This window comes from Heliangelus exortis, chromosome 30, assembly GCF_036169615.1.
Source record: "Heliangelus exortis chromosome 30, bHelExo1.hap1, whole genome shotgun sequence".
NCBI classification, from domain to species: domain Eukaryota; kingdom Metazoa; phylum Chordata; class Aves; order Apodiformes; family Trochilidae; genus Heliangelus; species Heliangelus exortis.
This window is the reverse complement of record NC_092451.1, coordinates 4,105,316-4,119,137: the sequence shown is the minus strand read 5'-3', so window position 1 is coordinate 4,119,137 and position 13,822 is coordinate 4,105,316. Positions and strand designations below refer to the sequence as shown.

The window sequence follows — 13,822 nt, the reverse complement described above, 5'->3', positions numbered from 1 at the left end:
AACTGCTCTGTGACAACACCCATCCAAAAGGAAGACAGAGAAACCATTCAAATGGATCTTCAAAGCAGTCTGGGAGAGGTTGAGAGAGGAGCGATGTACTTGTTCAGACAGCTTAGTTACACTGTCTACATGTAACTACCATGATCAAACACTGCTTGAAACACTTAGTAATAAGTCTAAGGCTACAAAAAGACAGCAACCTCATCTAATGAGAAACTTTATCCTGACACTGAAGTCAGCAAAGAAAGATTCCCTTGAAAAGTCCAGAAAACAACCGACAATATTAAATATACTTTAAAAAACGCAAGAAAATAAACAACAGGACAGGGGTAGATATTCAACTTGCTGCCAGAAGAACCCAGCTGAACACAAACAGAAGCAGGAAGGTCACCAATCTAACAAACATTAAAAGTTTGCAGCCCCCTCATCGAGCTGCTGGGTGCTCTGTTTCCCTCTCTCAGTTGTGAAGAAGCAGGAGCTGACTTCAAACTCCCTTTTTAATCCCCACATCCTTAATTCAAAAGCTGAATGCCTGGTGGCAGTGGAAGTTCACTTCCCCAATGAGAAAAGAACTACTAACCCATCAAAAAGTGATCACCAAAACCACACAAACAGAGATGCTGCTCTCCTCAGCTCTGGACACTGTTCAGACTCTTTCTTACTGATCCATTAGGCCCACTGGGTTCATCTGCTGCTTTATTTCTATACTGGGGGCTTCTTTGCTGCCCTGCTGTAGGTACCAGCTCATAACTTCTTACTTGATGGAATTTATTAAAGTATTCACTACAATCCTAAAATACTCTGTGGCACTGTCAGAAGACAATTCCTAATTATAACACGGGATGCCTCAGATCTGAAGGAGCATGAGCAGACCTTACAAACACTCCCAAAATACAGAGTTCATGTCAGCAGCACATCAAATCCCAAACTTAACAAATTAAATCTACACCATACTTGATGTAGATGCATCCCTCAAGCATGGGATGAGGCTAACTCACCCATCTACATGTCCTACTCTAGTGCAAGTTCCTCAGTTTTACAGACAGAAATTTAGCTCTTTGTCTTGAAGAGGGTATTTAATTTTTCCCCATAAAAATATTGTTTTATTTTGAGGTTTGCTGTAACTACAGTATGTGGTTTCATTACTATATGTAGTTCATGTGGAACTTGCTGCCAGAGAAATATGAAAACAGTTTCCCTGAAATGTCTATTACACTTCAGCCTTTTAGAATTAACAGAAAGCATTCATGGTTGGGGAAAAAAAATACTCACTTCCTTCCTCTCTAAGCTCAACATACTTCACTTGAAACGGAAGTTCTGGCTACAACCCTGAATTTTAAATAGCTTGCACACTATCACTTCCTGGAAAAGAGTAGATTTTGTGATCCCTGATCTAGAGCATTTTGAATATTAACATCAGGTAGCATGAGCTATTTCCTTCTGCTATGTTAAATACCTGCTCCAAACCCCCCTCCGTGAAGGCTGTGGCTGTCGATTCTCCACACCACACGTGGGGCTGATCAGCAGACTGCCTCACAGACAACCAGGATAACTCCTCCTAGAAGCATGGAATGATCACATCCTGACAAAATGCACATCTCCACCTGTGAAAAGTTACCAGATGACAAGAGTTTAGCTAGCTGTAATGAACTTTTCCTGTAAAATAAGAGTGCTAGAACAGTGCTTAGGCACCACGGACAGATTTTTGTTTTCTCTAAAATGTATGAAAACAAAAATGGCTGACAGGCAGGCTGTAATTGTGCACTTATCTGTGCCCCAGCAAAAATAACAAAGCACTTTTTTTTCTTTAAAATAAGAGCAGATTAATTTCAAGCAGTCACTGCTATTTTAAATGTACTAAGTGCAATTTAGAGAAAAACTTCAGTCAAAACCCCTGGCTGACCTGAGCCCTAAGGTACAGCAGTTTCCCAGCCCCCTGTCTGGAGAGCCCTTTTAAAAAAGAGGTGCAAGAACATCCTCTTACAGACCCCACTGCCTTGGAGGAGGCTGGACACCTCATTAACTCCCAACCCAAACACCTAACAAATTCCCATTTGCCTCAGTGTCCCTGAATGCCAAAGGTTTTTTGGGTGAGTAGAGACTGTGACAGTATTAAGAGTTCATGGTCATTGTTACTCCTGCAAATACATGTGGGGTTTGTTTTGTTCCCCAAGAGGGAATTGACACTTAACCCCCTCCCTCTGATCTCATTTATCCAGAGCTGGAGAGCAGCCCCCTTGCTTTATGCTGCAGAAATGCAACCACTGCCCTGAAAAGCTTGGTTTGTAGCTGGACAGAACAGATAACAGAGGATGGGATGTGAGCATTACCTCCTTCCTCTTCATGAGAGAGCTCAAGGAACCTGAGGACACACAGGATCCAATGCTGGACAAGGAATCTCTTCAGTCTCAAGATGCTTCAGCTTCAGCAGACACAGACTTAACTTGGTCCTATTTGTACAAATCAGACCCTGGATTTTTAGGGTTACTGGAGTTATTTGTAGGGTTACTTATTTTTAATAAGTAGAGATGGCAGCAGAACTGGATCTTTAGGGTACCTGGCAGAGATCAGTGCTGCTTAACTGAAGAATACAGACCACATCTTTAAGAGAGAACTTTTATTTAACACACGAGGGCTACTTTGCTGTTTAAGTTTTGGCTTCTGTAGTGCACTAAATTGACAAATCAGACCTAAAAAGCTCTATTTTTGAGAAACCAGAAACATTACTTGCCGTTCTATGGTTTGCTGACAAAGAACATGGCAATAATGTCTGCAGAAGCTCTCTTTTGGATAGTCTAAGCCTACCTCCAGGGGAATTTTGTCATCAAGTGTATCTTGTAAGACCAGGCACTGCATACTCCATAACAGAGTAAAGAAAACATGGTAATTTCAAATCAATTTCCAAATCAAGTGTGGGTAATTTAAATGACTGTAGGTTATTACTCGCCATAAAAACTGACAAAATACTTTGCTAAAATATGTATTTTCAAATTTCTAACAAGTATTATCATGTTTATGGCTGCACATGCTGATTTGCATGCTATAGAAAAGATTCTCCACTGACTTCATTGATCCTCCCTAGGGACCCAGTGGAATTACAGAGGCAAGGAGTGTTAGAGGGGAACAGACTCCCAAACCCTTGCAGGCAGGGAGTACTGCTGGAACCACAAACTCAGCTGGACTGTGGCAGCACAAAGAAGAAACAGTATTTCCATCAGCAAAGTCATCTGGTAAAGCCAGGCACCAGGAAGAAATTAGGTCTTGCCCACACAAGTAAACAGAAGCACTCACACAGCCTGATTCACGTATTTCAACTGCAGGACAGTAAATATTTCTCTTCCTAAAGTCTCTCAAACTGGAACGTGTCCTGCTCTGCCACGTCTTCCCTCTCTCAGCCAGGGCATCCAGGTTACACACACACTGCACTCCCTGGCACTGCAGAAGGAGCAAACAGGATATGGCATAGGTAAACAGCTTTGTTTTCTCTGCTATCCTACAATTGTAATTCATGCCCTTAAGCACTGCACATTTATCTTGATGCTGGAGTGTTATGTCAAGAAATAATCTGCAAGTTTAAACAGACCACTAATGCTGGCTGAGCAATTTTGCTTCTAAATAAGCTAATTAGTCTCTTTACTTACTAAAGCTGATAAGAATCACCAGCTTCTAACATCTATTTTAAAAGATATTATTTTTATAACAAAAAAATCACCTATTTTTGCTGCTATTATTTGCACAGTGGTAGTGAGCCAGTAGGTAACTTCACACAAATGATGGCAATAATGTATCCTCTAAAATGAACAGCTGAAGTTATGGATTGTTTTTCACTCAAAAAATTATACAAACCAAAAGCTTTTTAACAAGACTTGATAAAATCAACGTTCCTCAATTTCCCAATTATAGAGCAAGAGCAGATAGCCCTGCAATCCCCATAAAAGCTTTAGGGGAATAAACATTTCATATTTCTATTGCACAAGAAACAGCCAAGAAACTTGTCTTCCACCTTCTCTTCTATCTGGTCTTGAATGTTTTTGTATACAAGAACAATGGAGTGATTCATCAGTGTTCTTGAAGCCCATTGTTTTTTTAAGACATAATACAAAGTAGAGCAAAAGGATTCTTTTTTGAACACAGGGCATTTAATAAATTAGCGGACAAACTGTTTCAGCTGATGATACATTTCCACGGATATGATTGCAACTATTTTTCTGAAAAGAAAGGCAAATCTGGTTGTTACTCAGCCCCCAGATAGTTTACGTACAGCAAGATGCAAGTACTTATGCTTGATGCTTGCTCAAGTAGAGTTTGCTTCTTTCTCCACGTCATCATCGTCGTCAACAACCTGTAATCAGATCCAGCAGAGCCTTAGGTAAACAGTTTAAACTCTGAAGCACGTGGGATTGCATTGAGAATTTATTACACTGAATCCCTGCTGGACCCAAGGAGAACAGCAATTATTCCACACTGCTGAACGACAATGGTCACATGAAAACGGAAAACTTGCAATCAAAAATGCCAGGGGGAAACGTGGCTGAAATAACAGGAGCTGGTCAGGTTACTACAAAGGCCTCTAGAACAATTGCTATAATGTATCAGAGTTTTCATCAGAAAGCAAAAGAACCTGCCAAGAGCTTGCCCCTTATTATCACACAAAGTCATCAAAGCACAAAGGCAACAATCCCTGGCAGACACAGAGCATCCAGCTCCTCAGTAGAAGAGGGACATGAGCACACTGGAGAGAGCCACAGCCTGCTGGCAACACTGCCTGCATCCAGCCTGGCTTCCATCAGCCACCTTTCCCAGGGATGGCTCAGGTTCCATGTGCATCCAGCTGGTCCTTTTCTGCACAGCTGCTTTCCACCAGGCACTTCCCAGAGTATTTTGGTGCACAGGGTCAGGCAGGACTTTGCAGAGTCCTGGATCTTTTGCTAAGATACCGTGGCTTGAGAAAAACTGCATCTACATGTCCTGTACTTTTGCTTGAACTGCCAACCTGTCCATGCTGGAAAGGGACAAAGATCTCCTTTGCCATTTAAAAGAAAGCAGCTATTACCTCTCAGCAACCCACCTGTTCCACACCTTCTACTTCAGGGATGTAGAACTGGAGCATGTTCTGTATCCCATTCTTCAGGGTGATGATGGAACTGGGACAGCTGGTGCACGAACCCTGCAACTTCAGCTGCACAATCCCATCCTCAAAGCCTTTATAAATAACATCACCACCATCTTCTTGCACTGTGGGCCTGGTGGAACATGACACTCCATTTAAAGCAAGTACAGCTGAAATGTGTTTCCTTCCAGAAATCTTGACTAAGCTCAATTTAATACACACAAAGAACTGCCAGGATACAGTACCTACAGTCCCCTCTCTCTACAAGCACCTGGTTTAAATTTCTAACAACTCCACTGAACCCTCTCACATTTGAGAGCTGCTGTTTGTCTGTAGGACATCAGGCAAGGCAGCTCTGCAATGAATGCAGCAGCTGTGAAGAAATCACTGAAATTCTTGAGGTGAGGACAAGCACCTTAGAGCAGAGCTTGATTCAGCCTGTGAGGAAACTCCACTTTGCCTGAGGTTCTCTCTCCACAGGAAATGATGATGATTGCCTCACCTGTCTGCCAGGTACCAGAGGTGGGTGTCCTACCACCTGGGCATCTGTTACCCACTTAGGGACAGTGATAACAAGTCCTCAAGTGCTTCTATAAATGTGCAGTTCACCAGAGTTGACAGAGGACAGAAGAAAGCTCCAATTGTATAAAAGCTTAATCCCACTAACCAGGGAAGAGACCAAATCTGAGAAAGTCACCTCCCAGCACTATGAGCATTTCTGCAGCCTGGTCTCCTTTTGCAAGCAAATGCCCAACATTGTAACTTGTATCCCCATAGCAACATTTTTCCAGACCAAGCTAAAATCATCAAGTTACTCTTAACAAAAGCTCTTTATACTGATTTCCAAAATAACTCTTTTAGAACTACAATCCTAGCAGAGTAATCTATGAATCTGACACGTTTATTGACAACTCACCATAGCACATTATCTCCATTCCAGAAAGCCAAAGAACATCAATAAAAATTTCTTCTCTCTTATTTGAAATGAACTCTTTTCCACACAGTATAGAACATTTCAGATCTATATTCTCTTCATCTGGCACCTTCTGACAATTTCTCTGGACATATTCTTGATCAACTAAACAATAAATGCTCTCTCTGTACCAGTCTCTGTCAACTATCCTGCTACAACAGGAAGTAAGATACACTACTCCAAATATTCTCATCAACAGCTTCTTGGTCCACCAAGACTTGCAGGGGGAAGGAAATGAAAGAAAAAAAATAATGGGGAAAAACAGAAATTTGGGTAAAAATTCTGTGACCATTACAAAAAGCCACTGGGATATCAAGAGAGAGTTCAAAAAACCACACACCCAGCAAGAACAGGGCCAAATGGCACTTTCTCTCATGCTTTTATAAAACAGCATATTTGGGTTACATATTTCAACACTTAAGACATAAGCATGGGAAAAATGTCCCATCTTATTTTTTGCTTTTCTCCCTCTTTCTTTCAGGAAAATTAACCAGAACCATGTGTCAGTTGTGAGATAACCAGAATCATGTTTTTAAATATCACTTTTAAAATTCAGTATTTAACTATATAAAAATTTAAATTAAAAAGCCCAAGTTCATCACAACTTCTGGGAAAATTAAATTGAATTCCATGATTCTGAGTTTCTGGTTCCTGAAATCTGTGGCCTGGGAAAGATGTCTCCATCAGACACCACAGCTTGAGAAACACACCGGGCATTTTTCCCTGCATCTAAAATGTCAAGTTGCTTATTCCTTTTGCTTCCCTTTGGAAGGCAATTAATGAGAAGGAAAACATACTTCAGGTAAACAGCATGAGCCACAGCCACTCTTGAGACTTCATTAGTTACCACCCATTTCTTAATTCAAGCTGTGTTAAAATATCAATAAAATTGCAACAGAATGCAAGGACAAAATTTAGTGAAGCCCACACAGTGAGGGAAGCCCACTAATAAATTTTCCTTTAGAATATAAGCTACTTCATAATACTTGGAAGAGAAGTACAAGTATAATTAAGACAGAGATTAATACAATAGAGGGAAAGCAGTTACTGTAAAAGCAAATATTGTAGTGTTTTGACTATCTAAAAATAACCTGGTCAAACAAAATGAACCTGTTTAAAGGAATCACAGAGGGTAAGGTTATACACTGTTCCAAAATCCCTCTGCAATAAGGACTCTTTATAGACTTTAAATAAGGACTCAATAAGGACACAGTCTGCTTGAACAAGAAAGCTAGTCACAAACTTTTCAATTAGAGGAAGCAGAATTCTCACCTCTGGACAGTTTCAATCTTTAAACCCTCATTTGAGATACACTGAACCACAAAATCACACATCCTCAAGGAGAAATGTACTGTTCCCTAAATAAATCCAAAACCCAAGACTAACTCATTCTATCTAGCAGTGATGTTCAGAGTTTACCTTATTCTTGTGTCCAGCAGTTCTTTAATCATCAGTACAACTTCATCATCATCTTCTGATGCAGCTTGGGAAAAGAAGAATGTGCAAATCAGAACCTGAAGGGAATTCTGTTAGGATTACTGACACTGTGCATCCACAATGGCAAAATGGTGTAAAAAAAGTGTAAAAACAGCACTGAGATGCCTGAAACCAAAAAGCAGAAGTCTTAATTTACAGTATCTTTTTTTGCATTAATCCCTATTTATATCCAAGACTTCAAATAAGAAAAGACAACAGTAGTGCCATCTTTTAGTGGAAGGAATAACAAACACTCAGTATGGATGCAAATACTAAGGCAGGGCCTTTAGAAGGGAAGTTTTAGCAACAGAAAAAAATGCAGCAGAATCCTTCATGAATGTGTCTGGGTTTAGCAGCTTTGGATGAAATTTTAATTTCAGTGTCAGTCTCAAAGAAGTGTTTTTAAGAAACATTTTTTCAAATAAAATTACACCTATATTAATACTGAAACTAAAGGGAGACATAGTAGAGAAGAGAGGAATTCAGTAAGTCATAGTCTTCCTTAAAACACTGGAAAAAATATTTATGTTGGTAACATACAAATAAGAAAACCAAGGCAAAATACTGTCCTGCAGTTAAACTCTAAGTCAGTCTCAATTACTTTCTATTATAGTTTGGAACAGACTTCCATTTTTTGCTCATTCAGGAGCACAAACCTATCATTAAGGCAGGAACACTTGGGTACTCTTGATTTAAGGAGGGAAATGAAAGCCTCTGCAGGTGCCCATACAAAAATTATATGCAGCAACACCCCCCAGCCTCCTAAACACTCAGTATTTGCAGAAGTATTTCACACACACAAACCAGACCAGAAAACAGTGCCCATTGTCCAAACACAGAGCATGAGCACAGCTGCTATGAGATGCTCTCCTCCTACCACAGCTTCATATTCAAGGCTCCATGTTAATAACTCTACTGTACACAACACAGTGGTGCTTCTGCTGTAACACACACGTTCTGCACATTTTCTTCTCTGTTAACTTTAGCTGTTTTCACTTTAAATTCCCTCACTTGCTTTTTCTGAGGAACAGGTGGAGGCTCTTCTGGACGTCACAAAATCTAAACCTAATTTACCAGCCCCTTCCTGCAGAGTTTGATTTACCTGTATCTGTCCTAGGTGCCTCATCAGTAACTACAGGTAAGCCTGAGGCAAAGAAATCCATTATAGTGGCATAAATATCTGGTTTCAGTAAGTTCCAATCCAGGTCTTCACTTTCCTGTGAGAATGAGAAGACAAAAACACAATAATAAAATCAGGATATCTGCTTCCTAATAATGGTGAGTTACACAGAAATGGCCTCTCATGTTTGCTCCATGGATTTTATTTTATAGTTTTGTCAAGTCCAGCTTCATTAAAACAGTTCACTAAGTCTCACTTTAGAATAGTCAACAGAAAGGTTTCCTTGGTTGCAACCCAAGTGCTATTAAAACATTAGCTGAGAAGAGGTGAAAGTGTCCTAAATACATTATTTGACATACATTTTTACCAAACTGTTTCAGAGGCTCAAGATTATTTGCTTCCATTTAATTTCAAGCCAAATTATCAAGCACTGAGTTGCCCTGTGCTCTTCACACAGCAAGAGCAGAACTTCTTGGCTGCTACACAACACCTTATCTCTGCTGACACAGCTCCACACCTTGTGTAAACACAACGTAGCCTGCAACACCCTCCATCCCAGCCATGAGACCATTCTCATTTGGAAAAACATGCAACTTGCCTAACCAACCTCTTCCCCACACATTTGTGATGAGGGTTGTTTTCATTTATATGAAAAGCAGCTCCCTCTCTGCTGCTTGTGAACACTGGTACTTCCACTGTGTGTGTCCAGGAGTCCAGGATCTTCTCCATGGCCACCTGCCAGGCAGCTGAGCCTCAGCTCATCTTTTGGTACACTTGAGTCTTTGTTCTGCTTACCTTGGTGATTGTGATGAAATCTGGTCCAAAGAAAACACTTTTAACTCCTTCAATTTTGAATAACTGCCTGTTAGCAAGACAAAAACAAAAATCAAAGATGCACACGTACACTTCAGGCAAACTCCTGAAGATTCATTTCATCTGTCACAGAAGAGAAGCTGTAGAACGCATTTCTATACAAAACTAATCACTAAACCCAGGACCATTAAGAGAAACACAGGAGTTTCTGCACCCACAGCTTTCTAAGAGCCAGGAGATACTGCTCTGAAGCAGTTGATGTCATAAAGCTGAACATATATTACAGGACTTGTCCAGAAGTGGTGTGAAAGTTTCTCTCTAATTCTTCTTTGGAGGCAAAATTATATTGTGTGTAAAAAAAAATTCATTTGATCAGCACCAAATCCAGCAGGTACCTATTGTTTCATGCAGGACCAGTGCACATACAAGGATTGTTCCCTAAAGCAAGTTATTTAAATTAATTGAGCTCATTAAAAACTGCCTACAATTCTACTGCCATCAAGTAAGAGGATTAGTGCCAAGTCCAAAAAGCTCTAACACACCAACTGACTTCATGAGCAACCTTCACATTTTCAGCCATTTGTGCAGCACATGAAAAATCTGAAGATTTAATAAAGGCTCTGGACTCATCAGGGCCAGAGGTCTCACTGGAGACACAGCAACTGCTCAAGAATATGCATTTATAAAATACCCCTCAATCCAGCTGTATAAACTGGATCACAATGCATTCTGCTGTGATACAGCCCTAAAAACATCACTTGTGGACACACAGCCCATACTGGTCCCACACACAAATTGGGATGGGTTTAATAATACCTTGCTAAAGGTGAGCAAAATGCTGCAGCTGGCGTGGAAAACTCCATGGTCCTGGACTCCAGCACTTCCTTCCCTGGAATAAACTTCAAACTATTTGGATTTGGTGTGTCCTGAGTTTGAATAAACATGCCTCTTACTGGAAATTCAAAAAGAACAAGAAGAAGACAAATAATGTAATCAAGCCTAAGTAGCTTAAATGAAAGTCAAGGAGCCTGATAATTCAGCCAAGAGCAGGGTGATCACTGCACAAGAGCAAACAGCAGCTGGTGCAGCAAAGGCTCTTTAAAAACACAATGCAGAGGGTGCCTTGAAAGCCTCCAGACTGACACAAAGACTGATAAAGACAGGCACATTATCACAGAAACATGAGGAAACGTGACAAATGGAACCTTGTCTTGGCTTCTTCTCCTAACTTTTATTTACAAAATAAAAAGCATCCTACTGCAAGAGCATCAAACGACATGGCCAGCACCATCCTCACTTTTTACTGAAGGACAAGAGATGCCACCTTCATTTCTCTGTTGTGTTTTAGGTTTTTTATTTATGATCCTCAAATACTGCCAACTCCCTCTTCCAGCATAGAAAAAGCATGTACAATCAAGCACATTATGAGCCATCTACATCCTCTCCCCAAGCTCCAAATGGCACTAGCACTTCAGTAAAAACCACCAAGGAAATGTTATCACACTGATTTCAGAAAGAAGAGCAGATTTTCATTATTACCACAAGACACAGAAACTCACAATGCAGTCATAAATGCATTTTTCACTACTATTTACCTGCATTATGCCATACTGCAGGTGGAAGAACTGGTTTCTTTTGAGCAAGGTGGTGGAAAGACTGTGGAGCTGTCAAATTCTGATCTTTTAACATCGTACGACAGACCCTAGAGAAAAAGCATTTTAGTAGCAATTTCCCAATCACAAGCTGTGCACTATCCCACAGAAAGAAGGATTTCACATCAACCCCAGAACTCAGCAAGACACTCACCTGCCTTAACCTCAGGTATATAGCAATCTCACAGGCTAGATCACAAAAATGTCCCTTAATTTTTCCCCCTTTCAGTGCTCCTTCTCTCTCATTTCATTAAAAAATAGATGTAGCTCTCCTACTTTAGCCACCAAAAAAATTAATCCAGACTCCTGCACATTCATCAAAGACAGGCAAATCCCCCCCTTACTTAACTACAACAGTAGGGAACTTTTACCAGTCTCACCCTAAGGGAGCCCTTTGTCTTCCTTTGGACAGCTGTGAGCACCTGAACTCTGGTTTGGGCTAAATACCTAATTTTCAAAAGATTACAGACAGCTGAGATTGACCTGACCCCAAGCACCTGAGGCTAAACCAAGGGCAAAATTCACTCCTCTACCTTGTGGGTTCACTGCTCAAACATAAGACTCTTCTTTATGACACTTAGAAGACACAAGACAGCTAAAAAGGAAATCCAACAGCTACTCTTACACAACTCTCACAATAAGGAAACACCAGGACAACATTTGGATAAGAGATCAAAACTCTATCAGCTACATGTACCTCATACCTCTTTGCATTTCTTCCCTTTGGGGAATGAAGAAATTCAGTCCATTCCTGTACAAGTACTGCTTCAGAACTAAACCAGACCAGATAAAAGGAGGTCCTGCTCCATACTGGCCATGTAACTCACACTAACAGTCAAAATAGGGGGGTGTCATCTGCACAGATGAAATCTCAAGGGAGGAGAGCAGAGGGAAAACAAGAAAAAAAAATTAAGAGAAAAAAGTAAGGTGGAGTATTGGAACTGTAGGCCTAACTTTCTGATGTGTAAACACTTGCTGGCACATCTGATTTCTGTAAGAGTGTGCACAGCCAAGTGTAGCCAGGTATTCCAGAGCAAAGTGAAAAACAGGAAAATGTAACCAAAATCCACCTCACACCATAGCAGAGATAAATATTACATATAAAGGATTAATTAAAACCCGTTTTCTCTTCTCCTTATCAAGAACAAAGCAGGGAAAGCAGGTAAAAAAAATAAATTCCATCTGCAGGGGCTGTTACTAAAAGATGAGGCTGATCTGTAAGTCAGAACAGAAGCACTACACCTGGGCCCAGGTTCCTCAAAGATGAGAGGAGAAAAGATCTCCTGAAACTGACCTCCCTGCTGCAAGTGAAGGAGACACCAACTTAACTCATGCTATTTCCTTATTGTTACGGTCTTGATAAACAGGTACAGAGATATGTGAGGAAAATCTATCTAGAAATAAGTTCTGCTTTCCTCCTTTACCTTTGGGCAATTAAGATTATAGCCCGTTTTATACTCCACCAAGCACAGGGCCAGGTCTGCCCATCACCACGTGCTCCTTCGAATTTTGCCTTTATTGCACAACCACAACCACAGGGGGTCAGTTCCTTCACAGCCTGGCCCCGGGAGATACCGTGCAACCTCTTGTTGCAGCGTACGAAGTGGGGGGGATTCACCCCTCACTGCGTGCTCCTTAGCACACCTCGGGAGGAATTATCCCCCGATGCAGGGCCCTGAGCACACCTGGAGGGAATTCCTTCCCCTGACTCCCGGCTGTTCGAACCGGGTGAGAGCAGTGCCTCAGGGGGGTGAGGAGCAGTGCCTCAGGGGTGAGGGGCAGTGCCTCAGGGGTGGCTGCTCCTTCAGGGGAAGGCCCTCATCCCCGGTGTGTCAGAGGGAATTAACACCTCGCTGTTGTAATGGGGTTGGGGGAAAGAACAGACCCTTTCAGTACCGAGAAGAAGGGGGAAATAACTTCCCCCCTCCTCCACCCTGCTGCGACGGGGAAGAGCGAAAAGCGCTCGGCGCGGCCCTGAACGTCGCGGCACCGATACGACCACCCCACGGGGAAAAGACTGGAGGGTGGGATCCCTCCGCTCCAAAGCCCGGCTCCCTCTTCCGGGAGGAGGCAGCCAGGAGCCGAGGGAGCCCCGCGCTCACCTACCGGGCGCACAGCCCCGCAGCCGCCCCGACCCAGCGCGCAGCCGCCATCTTGGCTCCCGCAGCCCAGCACCGCCCCGCCCCGCGCCAGGAGGCGCCGCGACCCCTGGCGGCAGCGCGCGGGAATGGCGGGAACGGCGCGAGCCGCGTCCTTCAGTCCCCTGAGGGAAAGGAAAGGGCTGGAGAAGGGAAGGGAAATGGCTGAGGAGGGAAAGGAAAGGAAAGGGCTGGGGAAGGGAAGGGAAATGGCTGAGGAGGGAAGGGAAAGGAAAGGGCTGGGGAAGGGAAGGGAAATGGCTGAGGAGGGAAGGGAAAGGAAAGGGCTGGGGAAGGGAAGGGAAATGGCTGAGGAGGGAAGGGAAAGGAAAGGGCTGGAGAAGGGAAGGGAAATGGCTGAGGAGGGAAGGGAAAGGAAAGGGCTGGGGAAGGGAAGGGAAGGGAAATGGCTGAGGAGGGAAGGGAAAGGAAAGGGCTGGGGAAGGGAAAGGAAAGGGCTGGGGAAGGGAAAGGAAAGGGCTGGGGAAGGGAAGGGAAATGGCTGAGGAGGGAAGGGAAAGGAAAGGGCTGGAGAAGGGA

The 13,822-nt window shown here is 42.5% G+C and overlaps 2 protein-coding genes across 4 annotated transcripts in view; both read right to left on the bottom strand.

Annotated features, from left to right (window-relative positions):
- GFPT1 (glutamine--fructose-6-phosphate transaminase 1) overlaps positions 1–2,450 on the bottom strand; it is a 41,163-nt gene extending 38,713 nt beyond the window's left edge. Inside the window, exons 1-2 of the mRNA XM_071729067.1 lie at positions 2,331–2,450; positions 1,457–1,604 (exon numbers count right to left, since the gene is read on the bottom strand). The gene's annotated coding sequence lies outside the window, so the exon portion shown is untranslated. The remainder of the gene's footprint in view (positions 1–1,456; positions 1,605–2,330) is intronic.
- An 841-nt stretch (positions 2,451–3,291) lies between these two features.
- Positions 3,292–13,364, bottom strand: NFU1 (NFU1 iron-sulfur cluster scaffold). Of its 3 annotated transcripts, XM_071729070.1 has the most exons (9): positions 13,251–13,364; positions 11,088–11,194; positions 10,309–10,444; positions 9,475–9,541; positions 8,662–8,776; positions 7,503–7,566; positions 5,069–5,243; positions 4,262–4,342; positions 3,292–3,435 (listed from the first exon to the last, which is right to left on the bottom strand). In XM_071729070.1, the coding sequence occupies exons 1-8, from the start codon at positions 13,295–13,297 to the stop codon at positions 4,295–4,297; spliced, it is 759 nt and encodes a 252-aa protein (XP_071585171.1). In that variant the 5' UTR covers positions 13,298–13,364; the 3' UTR covers positions 3,292–3,435; positions 4,262–4,294. The 3 variants fall into 3 exon arrangements, with proteins under 3 accessions (XP_071585171.1, XP_071585170.1, XP_071585172.1); XM_071729069.1 differs by lacking the exon at positions 3,292–3,435 and having other exon boundaries at positions 4,118–4,342; XM_071729071.1 differs by lacking the exon at positions 3,292–3,435 and having other exon boundaries at positions 4,118–4,342; positions 13,247–13,322.
- Between the last annotated feature and the right edge of the window lie 458 nt (positions 13,365–13,822).